At 41.2% G+C, this 13,381-nt stretch overlaps 1 protein-coding gene across 4 annotated transcripts in view; it reads left to right on the top strand.

Annotated features, from left to right (window-relative positions):
- The window catches only part of LOC135107363 (uncharacterized), a 61,089-nt gene extending 48,367 nt beyond the window's left edge, over nt 1–12,722 (top strand). For 3 of the 4 annotated variants that reach the window (XM_064017116.1, XM_064017117.1, XM_064017115.1), the window contains one exon: nt 11,429–12,722. In XM_064017116.1, the coding sequence (XP_063873186.1) occupies nt 11,429–12,161 (733 nt within the window). In that variant the 3' untranslated portion in view covers nt 12,162–12,722. Of the gene's footprint in view, nt 1–5,672; nt 5,757–11,428 lie in introns of those variants that run through there. The other variant, XM_064017118.1, reaches the window with a different exon arrangement.
- The last annotated feature ends 659 nt before the right edge of the window (nt 12,723–13,381 follow it).

Below are 13,381 nucleotides of genomic sequence, written 5' to 3'. Positions count from 1 at the left end.
CTGTGCTTTGTTAGTTGTTGTATTGTGTTTTTACTATCTATATATACACCAGGCTGAGTGTCTTCATTAAAGAGAGGTAGCCAAGGCAAGATATCTTGTCTCAGTGTGCGAATGAAATACAGGGGAGAGGATTCCCAGTCCCTTTGCTCTGTCTCTTAATTTTCTTTCACAATATGCAGGGAATACAGTGTCATCATGTATTCCCTTATTGTAAAAATGGTCTACATCTGCAATAAATACAGTAAGCCACCTTGAAATAAGAACTTTAGGACAACTCTCATGTCTCTGATTATGGCAGGGTGTCAGGGTTGGCTTGAAGCTCTTGCAGGCATTTTTATTCTGTAAGAGTTTTGAAAATGTCCCAGAAGGGCCAGAGGACATTGTTGTATGCCAAGAAGTTTGAGCCTAGGAATATTTTAAGAGCCCTTATTTTGATGTTTGAGGGAGTCCTCCTGTGTGTTAGTTAGTAACAGGAAGCTTAAGTTAGTTTTGATAAAGACTGTGTATAATGTAGTAATGCATTTAAGAAGGAGGAACATCTAGGGATTTAAAACACCATAAGAGATATAGGTGATATGCTCCTGAGCTAATGACTGTGTGTGTGTGTGTGTGTGTGTGTGTGTGTGTGTGTGTGTGTGTGTGTGTGTGTGTGTGTGTGTGTGTGTGTGTATGTGTGTGTGTGTTTTTGTCTCCACCATTCTTTATTATTATAATAATCAGGCATCACCAAATGTGACAGCAGCTGTCCTGCCTTTCTGCAGACTGCTGTGATGTACAACCAGTGTGTGTGTGTGTGTGTGTGTGTGTGTGATAATAATAATGATAATAATAATAATAATAATAATAATAATAATAATAATAATAATAATAATAATAACAATAATAAACGGTTTATTATTCAGGCAGTTAACAAACTGAAAATGTACAGAGCGGGTAGGGAAATACTTAACATTAATCCTAAAGCTAAGTCTAATCTAGAAGGAAAATACTATTGATTGATGGTTCGCACCATGGTGGCAATCGCGCTGAGTCTGTACCGGTATGTGCGCGGCACCCTTAGGGGCGTTATCTTGTTGTGGTGTCTGGTGGCATGGACTGGGTGAGGTGCGTCAGGCGGTAGCATGTGTCTGAGACATGGATGATGCAGCAGTCCTGTTCCAAACTTCTACAGAGCCTCTCGGTGCCTGGTGGATAGTCTGGACAGACTCAGGGTGGTCAGGGCTTCATCATAGTGGTGTAGGGCAGGATGTGGATGACCCTGCATGCCCTTTTCTGCACACTCTCCAGCTGTAGCTGTTGAGTGTGTGTGAGGGAGGAGGACCATGCTGGGGAGGCATACATGAGTTTGGGAAGGATGAAGGTGAGGTACATCCCCCCTTAACTCATTTGTCAGCATCCCCAGCGACCTGAGTCTGCACAGCATGTACAGCCTGTAGGTAGCGGATCTTATGGTGCTGGCGATGTGCTGCTTTCAGGTCAGCTGGTCGTCCACTGTGACTCCGAGAAGCTTGGCACATCGGACCACCTGGAGGGGGTGAGGGTGCACTGTGAGCTGGGGAGGGGGCACTGGTACAGAGGAGGTACAGAAATGCATCACCACAGTTTTGCTGTGGTTGATGGTCATCCTGCTCTCCTCCATCCACGTCTGCAGCCGCTCCAGAATTGTTTGCAATGGCGAGTAGTCCAGGTTCTTGTTGGAGACTGGGACGCCCACGGTGCAGTCGTCCACATACTTCCAGCGATGGGGGGTGTCAGTAAGGGCATCATTAATGAGGAGGAGGAAGCATAGTGGACCCATCTTGGTCCCCTGGGGGACCCCACATGTCAGCTGTTGGAAATTAGAAACAGCCCTGATAGTGAATGGCCTGACGCCTCCCTGTGAGGAAGTCAGCTAGCCATGCTACCAGGTTAGGAGAGAGACCTCAAAGGCTTTTTTGAAGTCTTCAAAAGCAACAGCTAGAGAGGTGTTTTGCTTCTTCAGTTGGCTGTGGATGAATTCAAGGAAGCTGGTCAGGTAATGGAAGGTGGAGGTGGCTTTAATATTTCCAAACTGTCTGATATCCACGGTATTATAAATTTTGGTGTAGGCCCAGTCATACACAAAATCTTCACAAATAAGGCTAGGGATGGGGGTGATAGAGACTGGCCTGAGGTCATTGAGTGACTGTGGACTGGAAGTTTTGGGGATGGGGGTGACATAAGATGTCTTCCAGTCCGCAGGGCAAAAGTGTTGGGAGAGAGAGGCGTTTATTATGGAGCATAGCAGTGTTGCTAGCTCTACAGCAAACTCCTTGTAAATTTTTATGGGAAGGTCAGTAGGTGTGGTGGATCTTGGTTTAAATTTAAGTATTCTCTTAAAAACATCCATCGCCTGGACAATGAGGGGAGGGGAGGGAGCAGGAAGATAGGCAGGAAGCAGAATGGTGTGGAGGGGAGGAAACGTCTGACAGATAGCTGCAAAATGATCTTTCATCTCCTGAGCCACGAGATTAGCAGGAAAGTGTGAGGTGCAAGGAAGAGATGAAGTGTGCTTTTGTAGGCCACACAAAGCTTTGATCTTAGCATACCACTGTCTGTTGTTGGCCAGCTTGAGGTGGTGTATCTTGTTCAGGTAATAGCTTGCCTTGGCAGCCTTAATCTCCCTGATCACTCTGTTTCTTAGTTTCCTGTATAGGACTGGGCAGGAGTGGAACACCCAGGTCCACTGACGCATGAGTCTTTTAATGCGGGGCGTCGTCCAGGGGGCATCAGATGGGTGCACTGTGACGTTCTTGGCTGGGAAGTAGCGGTGGAAGGCTTCTGTGGTGGTGGCAATGTAATTGTGCCATTTTAAGTGGACGTCCTCCACATCCAGCACCTCGGTCCATGGGTGTTGTGTCACCCACTGCCCAAACTCCCTCATGGCTGAGTCAGGCATGAGGGCGGTGGGTCCTGGTGACAGCTGACCGGGTGGTCGAGGTGGTGGGTGTAGGTGTCCACAGTATGGAGAGGTGGGTGCTCCGTCCCATGAGAGGCAGCGGCTTGGGGGGTGAGTACTGCTGGCCCAGGTCTGTCAATGTAAGGTTGATGGTGGCTTGCTGGTGGGTGGGGAAGTCCACAACCTGGGTGAGGTGTAGCTGGTGTAGGATATTGCTGATATCTAATCTGTTAAAGTCCCCACAGATGACTAGCTTGGTGGCAAGATACCTCACCCTCAGGGCATCAGCAGTGTCAATGATGTGAGTGGTGAGTAACTGTGCTGTGGTGGCTCATGGGGGTTGGTTTTACTACACACATGATGATGGAGGCTGTGTTGCTGGGATGGCAGGGGGGCATAACTCTCACCCACAGGGCCTCTACTCCAGCAGGAATATTGACAGGGAGGTGTGAGGGGCTGAGGGCAGAGCGCCAGAAAACGGCCATTCCCCCCCCCCCCACCCCCGCGTCCTGTCCTGAGGTGATGGTAGAGCTGGTAGTCCTGCATCGTGCACACCTCAGGAACAATCTGCCACGCCTCAGTAACCACCACAATGTCTGCAGAAGTAGAACTCACCGTCACAATCAGCTTGTCCATCTTGTTGGCCAAAGACGTCACATTAAATAAGAGGAGGGTGGGAACACTATACCACACATGTGGAACTTCAGAGTGTTTGTATTCCCTCTTCTCCACCCTGTGGTCTTCTCTGGCACTGGAGGTCACTATCTTGATGGGATGCACCACACTTTTGCCTCCTCTCGATCCATGGTTCCGAAATAGTTTCAAGGGGTGTGTGTGTGTGTGTGTGTGTGTGTGTGTGTGTGTGTGTGTGTGTGTGTGTGTGTGTGTGTGTGTGTGTTTTCTCTCCGTGCGAGTGCTGTGTGAGGTGCGGCTAAGGCCATCCATTGCTGTCCCAGGGCCCACAGATCGCTGCTGCGTTACCATGCACCATGGCAAGGCTGATATGTTGTCATAGCCAGGCTGTCTCGTGGGGCTCTCCGCTGCGCTGGCTGATGCGCCTGCTGATGTCCTGCAGCAGGTCATTGAAGGCTGGGCCCAACACCCTGCTTGTCTCCACGATGAGAGGCGTGAATTCATATTGTAGTGCGAGGGCCACATAATGCTGATGTTTGCACTCCTCAGCCACTCGGGTGGCAGTGCCAGCGACAGAGGCACAGTCAAGGAGGTGAGTGCTGGCATATGTGTTGACGCACATGGTGTCCCACATCAGCATTCTGCCTTGTCTGAAAGGGAAGACTGTGATGCCACCTGGTTGGCACCCATCTCCTCAGTCCAAACCTTGCGGCTCGAGGATGGCTACCATGCCAGCTGTGGCCAAGGCCTGGTAAATCAAATTGTTGAGGGCCGCTTGGCGAGGCAGATGGCCAGGGTTTTGAGGGCAGGAGAGGCTGTGGTGGCCTAAAGTGTCTGTCGTGGCCCCGCAGCAGCAGCGATGAGGTTGCTGGATGTGGGTGCCCAGCCTTAATGCTACGCCAACTCAGACCGCTTTGTTGGATAGGAGGAGGCTGAGGCATTCCATTGGGATGGCTGACAGCCAAGCCCCACTGTGTGTGTGTGTGTGTGTGTGTGTGTGTGTGTGTGTGTGTGTGTGTGTGTGTGTGTGTGTGTGTGTAAGACTGTACATTTTTTAATGTACTTCATGATTACAGTGCTGCTTCTGAACTTCCATGTTGAATAAGGAAGACAATATGTACTTTGTCAGATATGGCAAAAAAAAAAAAAAAGTGTAGAATGATAAATGGGTAAAAAGAAATTTGTATGTTCAGATTACATGAATATATTAAATGGGTAAAAGATTGCCTGTACACTAAGATGACAGAATAAGAAGGAAGTGAGAGAGAGAGAATAAAAAAACAAAAGTATCTTTTGTTATAGTCATATCTTTTGAGTATTTTTCCTAAAGTAGGATTAAAGTGCAAGAGAAAGAAATTGACCAAAACAAAGTGATGGATCAGACTCAGAAAGCTCAGTCACTGGGTTAGTATCACCAAGACGTTTGATGTCATTTTGCCATCCAAGACTCTCAGGAATTCAAATTTTTCATTTCCTTGCATGACTTCCCCTTAGTAGTGTCTCTTTGTTGCCAAAGCAGGTGGGATTCTTTTGACATGTTAATATGATAAAGTAGTCATTAATCACATTGTGTATTGTACGATCTCTTGCTCACTGTCCACCTTTTCATACTTTTGAAATGGTCACAAACTCGTGATTATCAGCACTTCACTTTGTTTTGAGTGCTTGATATCATGACTGAGTAAATCCCCCCACCTGTGTACTGTTCACGCATCAAAAGCTTTAGGATCCCATTAATATTTTGAAGTAGGTGAATGATCCTTTAACCTCCTTCTAATAGTGAGCAATATTACTTTTCTAGAGTTGAGAAGTGACTGCCTTTGCCTTGAACAGTAGATTTATTTTCCTTGTAGTTTTTCATTTTCTTAGTTTTCTAATAGTTTTATTGTATCATTTATTTTTTCCCATAACATTTGGTTTTCTTTATTTACACTTTTCATCTGTGATGACCTTGTTATTGCTATGCTAAATCTTGTAGTTTTTCTGTTGGTATCCTTATGCTTTCTTATTTGTGTTATGATAACATGTATGTTAGTAGTAACTCAGTATTTCAGGTACAGAATGGTACTGTCTGATAAATCATAGAACTTAATGAAGGTACAGTTTTGCCATTATTTTCCAGATAGCAAGGTTGCTGTTCCAGAGGGTGTCGCTTGGCTCTATTTCCTTGACCATACTTCCCAGCATGCGAGTTCTATCCTTGTATTCATGGATAGCTCCAAATCTGTTGCTGGCCTCAGGTTTGAAGTTTGGTTTCCTGGTTTAAGTTGGTGTGTAGGAGCTTTCCTTCCTCTTTATTCGTCTCCTTTTGTCAAGCTATGTGCACTATCGTGTTGGCTGTGCTACCGCCCTTCATGTTTTCCACTGACATGTGCGTTTTTTCTGCAATATTGTGGTGGCTTTTGCTTTCTCAATGATTCATATACCTCTTTCCATTTTCCTGCAATATCATCAAAGTTAGAGTGGTCACCATATGGGAATCCCCTGTTAGCTATCGTGGAGTTGGTTAGCTCTCAGAGATGCCATCATATGGTTTGGCTTGCGTGTTGAAATGAATGATTATGTTCATTGGGTCGAATTTCCTAAGGAATGTGATTTTGTGATCCTAACATTATCGATTAAGAGAGGTAATGTGTGATCACTATCATCTTTCTCCTCCATACTGGAGACCTTATTTTACATGTTCTGTACCCCTAACAGTGCATCCACATCACCCCACATCATCTAAACTAAGCACACTAACTCCTGACTCATTCTTGATGATGTCTTCTCATCTTTCATCATATCAGACCATAGGAGGACATAGATAATTTGCCTCTGTCTCCTTTAATACATTTCATAATCATTGTTATACAGTAGAATCTCATTCAGCAGGATACTGTGGGAATAGCATCCTGCATCATTTCAGATGAATAGAGATATTTAATGACAGGTCTGCTGTTATAAATCTTCAATTTTTGCATACCTGGAATGGCAAAAAATTCATTGGTCATGTTATGTAATCCTTTATAACAGTGCACAAGTGTGTGTGTGTGTGTGTGTGTGTGTGTGTGTGTGTGTGTGTGTGTGTGTGTGTGTGTGTGTGTGTGTGTGTGTTAGTGAGATGGATACTTAAAACTCATTCACCTCCTTTTTCTTTCTTCTCCTATGACCACCTCACACCTTCCAACAACTGGCAGACTTACTTTATAAGGTATCTTAAAGTCATGCACCTCAGCCTCATAAAACCTCTCTAAAAACAATTACCTTACTTTTTTCCACATTCACCTTAGTTTCACACACACACACACACACACACACACACACACACACACACACACACACACACACACACACACACACACACACACACACACACACACACACACACACACACAAGTTTAAACACCACTCTCTTACGCTCCTCATGTCCATAACACAAACTATGCCTAGGACCTGTGGGCTAGATTTGTTTCCCTTTCATCCTCCACCTTGCTGGAGTGCTAATTGTTTTCTATGTTATCTAATGGATAACATAATTTTTATATTACTAGAAAAGAAAGCAATCTCTGAGAGCTCCCTTGAATTTCCTCTAGACTTGGGTGACAAAGGATGACTAACTCACCACTAGAGTTGTTATGAGAGCAAATCTGTGCTTCCAACTAACAATTTGTATTAATAAGTATAGGTAAAAAGCAGTTTTGTGGATGACCAAAACACCAACAGCTGGGTACCTCACGCACTTTGTATACACATAGCAACCACACTAGTGTCTACATTTCTTGTGCATGCAGTGAAGAGTTTGCTGGAAGTGCCTGCACTTTACACAGAGCTAAGCATGTATTGCTGATGGTGTGTGGTTTTGCACCACCACCACCATCACTGCTCTTTCCCACAGCACAGCAAACCTGCCTCAAACAACTTATATTGCAATAATTTTTAATCATTAAACCCAGCCAAGTGCCCAGGATTACAGTGGCCAAGCAGTGGAACAGAAGCATCATCACCTGATATTGCCAAGCCATACTGTACATTTACATTGAGGACACCAGCTACAAATATCCATTCACAAAATCTCTCATAGATCATGTACATTCATTATTGTATAAAGGTAAATTTATTTATATAAATAAATAAATTTCATGAATGCTTCAAGCAAGTCAGTATTCATTCGAGATGTGTTTTTGGTGTGAGTATGTAGCTGTTGTGGTGGCAGCAGCAGCAGCTGTGGCAGAATGCTACATCAGTGAAAAGCCATCTGCTTTCAAGTGCATGAGCCCATAATTCAGAGAAAATGTTGATTTACTTCATTCTTATGAAAATAAATAGTTCATGTCTTAGGCAGGAGGAAATACAGAAACAGGAGGAGAATTCCAGAGTTTACCCATAAAAAGGATGAAAGAGTGAAAATACTGGTTAACTATTGCATTAGAAAGGTGGACAGGACAGGGATGAGATTTGTCTTGTGCAGCAAGACTGTGGGCTGGGTGTGAAGACATGCGGTCAGCAATTTCAGAAGAGCAGTAGCCATGGAAGTAATGGTTGATGATATTAAGAGATGTATGTAACACTGTAGTAGTGAGTTATAAAATCAAGGCAGTCTGTTAGGGAGGAGGAAGCATAGGCAAAAAGTTTTTGGCTCCACCCTATTTAAGAGGGTTGCCTTTTAGTTGAACCTCACTATATGTAGGGGCAATGCTCCATACATGAATGGATAAGGTCCTTATATATATAAAGTTAAGAGCTAGGAGGAGAAAGAGTATTAGCACAGGTGACAGGACAAATGACATTGAGATATACTGGGTAGAGTCGCCAGTGCAAGAATGGATACCACCAGAAAAGATGATGGTATTACATTACATAGGCTAATTGTAATCTTGTCTGGTAGTACATGAATGCTAGGTAGTGTCAAAAATATAGTCTCATTTATCTTGGTAGTATTTGTTGTAAGTGTATGTGATGAAGTTTTTCTAAGAGTGTGAGCTTGTGTGTAGAGGTGGAGGACTCAAGAAGAGAGCTGTTGGATATGCTTTTGAAGGCTTCTTTGGGGAACTGTATGTTACTTTAGCATAAGTATGACATAATATTTACGGTATGTAGTTTTAGTTGTATTGTTGTGACATGTTGATTTCCACATGGGTTTTTCATGTTCAGATTAGAACTGTCCTTATCATATTCTTATGGTGCTGTGTGAGTTATTTAAGCTTCAGAGTGTAGGTTTTGCATGTTATTTATTTGAGTGTAGACTTCAACTTTATGGAGGCTCTTATAAACTGTGACATCACATGTAGTGAATTGTAAACCTATCAGATATCATTTACTGCAAGCAGTCTGATATGATATCTATTGGCACCAAACTGATCATACTGAGTAATTACCATTCAGCCATCCATTCAGTGCCACATGAAACTAACAGGCATGAACACAAACATTTGTTAATGTCTGAGTATGCTGGAGTCACAACCATCTTATTTGCAAACATTTTTCTGAAGTTATCTGCTATCCATGGCTTTGTGCTGCATGATTACACATGATGATGAGCATCTTAAGTGATTTATCACTTCACAAGAACATAAATTAACAGAAGCTGCAAGAAGCCATCAGCCCTATGTCTGGCAGTCACATCACAACTTCCCTCCATTCACAGTGATTCCTTCAAACAAATATGCATACAGGCATCCTTTTCATTCTGAATGGTTCTTGACAGGTTTATTCAATACACTCAGCCTGTAGTCATCACTCTCAGCATTATCTCCAGAAGAAACAATCCATATATTTGAATATAACATGCACAATTTACAGACATGAGTGTAAGGGAATGTGTTTTGGTGAGCACTCTAGGCCCAGCACTTTAAATCCTTTACCATAGAGAAGAGCACAATCCATGACATGCCTAATTTAAGACAGTTAACCACCTTCATTCCTCCACTTACTATATGATGCACAAACTCCCTGATTGGCTGTGTCGCAGCCAAAACCCAATATCTTATACATGGACCAACAATTAAGGACTGGTGAGGTGAGATGAAGACATGTCTCACTCTCTTTGATGGATTGGATGTCATTAACAGCCATAGTCTATTTGAAGAGATGTACTCTTTTTTTTAAATTAAGGATAATTCAAGGAGTAAGGAGTAAGTTGTCTTTTGGGTGGGGACAACAATCTCACATTTTCTGATTGTACTATCCATTTAAAGATATATGGACCATTTAGATCAGAATGTTTGTTACTGTTTGCCTTTGTTGATTTAGCGATTAAAGGAAATTAATGAAATTAGGGAAAATATTCTGTGACCTGCAGTGCTTGTTCTTTTAATGCTTCTACTAAATGCTGAATATATTGATCTCACAACAGATGCTTCTGTACGTAACTTGATTGTCTTGTACTTCTATTGTTCTCTTGTTTTCACATTCAGCACAACATATATGCTTACCTACCACTTAGTGTTTTCTCCACATTTGATTATGTGCACTTTGCCACCTAAGTTTGCCTACACAGTAGCAATACATAAAACTATATATGAGGGTGTGGAAAAGGTCAGAGAAGTTATCAACAGGCAGTTTACTATTAGAGGGATCATGCAAGAGTGATACTTATGCTATGTGAGTGTCTCCAAGTCAGGTAGAAAATATATGAATAAGCAGGCAAAATGTTAAGGTAAGTGTTCTCCCTTATTTCTTTATAAATATTTTATTTATTGATTGATAAAGGATTAACCAATTAGTTATTTTCTTATTTATTATTATTAATTTCTCTTTCCCCAAGGGCCTGTATATTGAAATAGTCATCAGTATCTCAGAAGCACACAAACACACATATACACACACTCTTTCAGGATAATTTCTATTCTAATTAGATTGCCTTGTGACAAATGAAAACAGTCCTGAAAAACCTGTTGTGGGATGGTTCTCCTTCATTATACATTTTGGGGGACAGCTAGAAGTCACAAAGAGAGTTATAACCCTGGCAAACCTGAAAACTTCAAGGTTGGCATAAAATAACCTAGATCAGGGCATTGTCATAATGTCGTTGTCGGTAGCATGACTTACACTAAATATTTATGATGCACAACTCAAAAGTCAAAATAGTGCCATTAATTTGGCTTTGCTCCATATATGTGTTGCTTTCTTTTGCCTTGAGGGTATGGAGACTTATACTTTGACAAGGATACTGGAGACTTATACTTTGCCAAGGATACTGGAGACTCATACTTTGATAACTGAGCCTTCTTGGTTGTACCAGCATATCTAGGACTTATCATGAATGGTCTGTCTTTGGAAAGTTCTAGTCACTCCTGGTGCACCCCAGCATGTCCTGTATGACACCAAGATGGAGCTGTTGCTGCTTATGCAGAACCAACTGGGCACAAATTTTGTGGTCTCTGCATGTGCCCAAATTACTAGTTAAATTGGCATGTGCAGAATCATCAGCAATCTCAATGTTATTAATAATTTCATGAACAGCCAACTTTGATACAACTTTGAAACAACAGTCATCTTTGATACAACCATCAAAATCTCATTTGTACGAATTTTGTTGTTGCTGAAAGTCTGCTGAATATCTCTAAGTGTTTGGTAAAGACTTGGTATGGTAATGCTGCTCAACACGTCATTGGGCGCTGGCACTGACTTTGGCAAGGTTGCAAAAGTTAAACTTGCTTTCAAAAGTGTATTTCTGCCTTAATGGATGAGGCCTTATCTGTCAGGTCTACAGGCTAGCACAGATACTTTTTAAAGGACCTTTTATAATTGCTTTTGCAACTCTTCTATTCTTTTCCTTCAGTGAATGTTCATGTTTTATGCATGAATTTCACTTACTGCTCATTGTAGAAATTGCTACATGAGGCTCACGCAGAAGTTTGAATTCAAGCTCAGTTTTATTTTCTTCTCTATCCACAGATGTGATGTGTGTGGCCACGTTGTTAAGAACCTACAGTCAGTGCGCCACCACCTCCGTCGTCACCATCCTGACTCAGATGAGTTTACCTTCTCCAAATTAACATTAGGATCTCCCATGCGACCTCCAGTCAAACAGCCATATAAGTGCAATTATTGTGGTGATGTTGGTGAAACTCTTGAAGAAATGCACACTCACCATGCCTTCTTGCACTCCCACCTTGAATGTAACATTACTAATCTAATGGATGAGGCCTTGTCATCTTTGCATAGCCCATCCACCAGTCACTCAGTAGCAGAGACTAAAATTTCTTCTTCTGTTGCATTGCCTGTAAGTAATAAAAACAGTCCTAGTGTACCAAGTGGAGTAAGTGAAGTGAGCAAACAAACTGAAATTGTACCAGAAGAAATGTTACCTAGGGAAATTCCAGTTAATGATGGTCCTAGTGTTTCAGTTTGTAAGAATACTGCAAGAAAGTCAATGCCAACTTTTGCAAAACGTGCTGTGGCCATGAAGTCCACTTCAAAGCCACAGATGGTTGCAGAAATTGATGAAAATGCAGAGCTTAGTGCATACCAAGTTACACAGCATCCTTTGGAACTAGAAAATGTGTATGCCTTTGTAAACCTGGGTACAGACGTTCCAATGAGACTAACTGTACACCAACTTGGAAAGCTGATCAATTTAGAGCCACAAGTTGTAGTGAGTGATGTCTTAAACAAAAAGGAAAATTGATAGTGGAAGTGAAATGTTTGCAGCAAAGTGTTTGTACTTACAATATGTTGGTCAGTGAACTGGGCTGTGCTCTAAATCATATAGAATGAGCATAATGCCCTAAATAGGTATCTTCATGTACAGTTACAAGTAACCAAATATATGTTAAGATTTGGGTGGGATTTTGTAACTTATGATGGTATTTTAGTAAATGGTGTACAACCATGTTATTGATACAAAACAACAAGTTCTGCCTTGTATGAATATTGAAATTTTGTATGCTAGAAATCTCATTTCACACAATTCACTGTAAATATTAAAGATGAAATATTTTCATCATTTACATTTGTGTCCATTGAGGAGATTAAGAACTGGTGCTGAAACAATAAGATCTATTTAAGTTTTTGGTAGCTTTACTATTTTCATTTGAACTGTTATAACTCTAAATTCTCTTTTGTAATGCTGCTATAAGCATTCCTGAAATGTACATCCCTGTTTTGTTTCAGCTAATCAGAATAACAATCCATCAACAAACCACATTTCATATGAAAACAAAGTGCAGTTATTAAAAGTACTATGATTTTTTAAGTATTATTTTGAGCTTAATTGTCTCACTTCAAACTCTAGCTTTTACGCACCTAAATATCTAGAAATTCATGTACTGGATTCGTATTTTCATAACACAAAATACACATGCATAAAATGTTATTTCCTGATAGTATATAAGTCTTGGCATGTAAATAAGTGAAAAAGAATGACTAGGTATGCTCACTGGTAACCTGTGCATCAACACACAACATATTGGATTTTGAGTGAAGCAAAAAAGACTTCCAGGGTTTCTTCTCTTAGATTTTCTTTTCCACTGGAGTGTTATTTATGTTCAGTATTTTGCACATTTTGGTCTGAAATAACAAGAGAATAAAGAGAGCGGATCAACCTTGAACAAGCATTAGATATATTCAGTAGTAAATAGAAAATTACCATTAAAGTGAGGGAAATCCATTGTCTAATAGAGCTGGTACATAAGAGAATTTTGCTTTGATTGTTATAAGTAACAAATGTGAAATGCCTTGATTCAAAAACTAGTGATCACTTGTGCTAAATTGATCAACACAAAACCTCAGTGTTCAAAAAAAAAAAAAAAAAAAAAAAAAAAAAAAAAAAAAAAATATATATAATATATATATATATATATATATATATATATATATATAATATATATATATATATATATATATATA

The sequence above is a fragment of the Scylla paramamosain genome, chromosome 15, assembly GCF_035594125.1.
Source record: "Scylla paramamosain isolate STU-SP2022 chromosome 15, ASM3559412v1, whole genome shotgun sequence".
Classification (NCBI taxonomy): domain Eukaryota; kingdom Metazoa; phylum Arthropoda; class Malacostraca; order Decapoda; family Portunidae; genus Scylla; species Scylla paramamosain.
The sequence above is the reverse complement of the archived record's forward strand: the minus strand, read 5'-3'. Positions and strand labels throughout refer to the sequence as shown.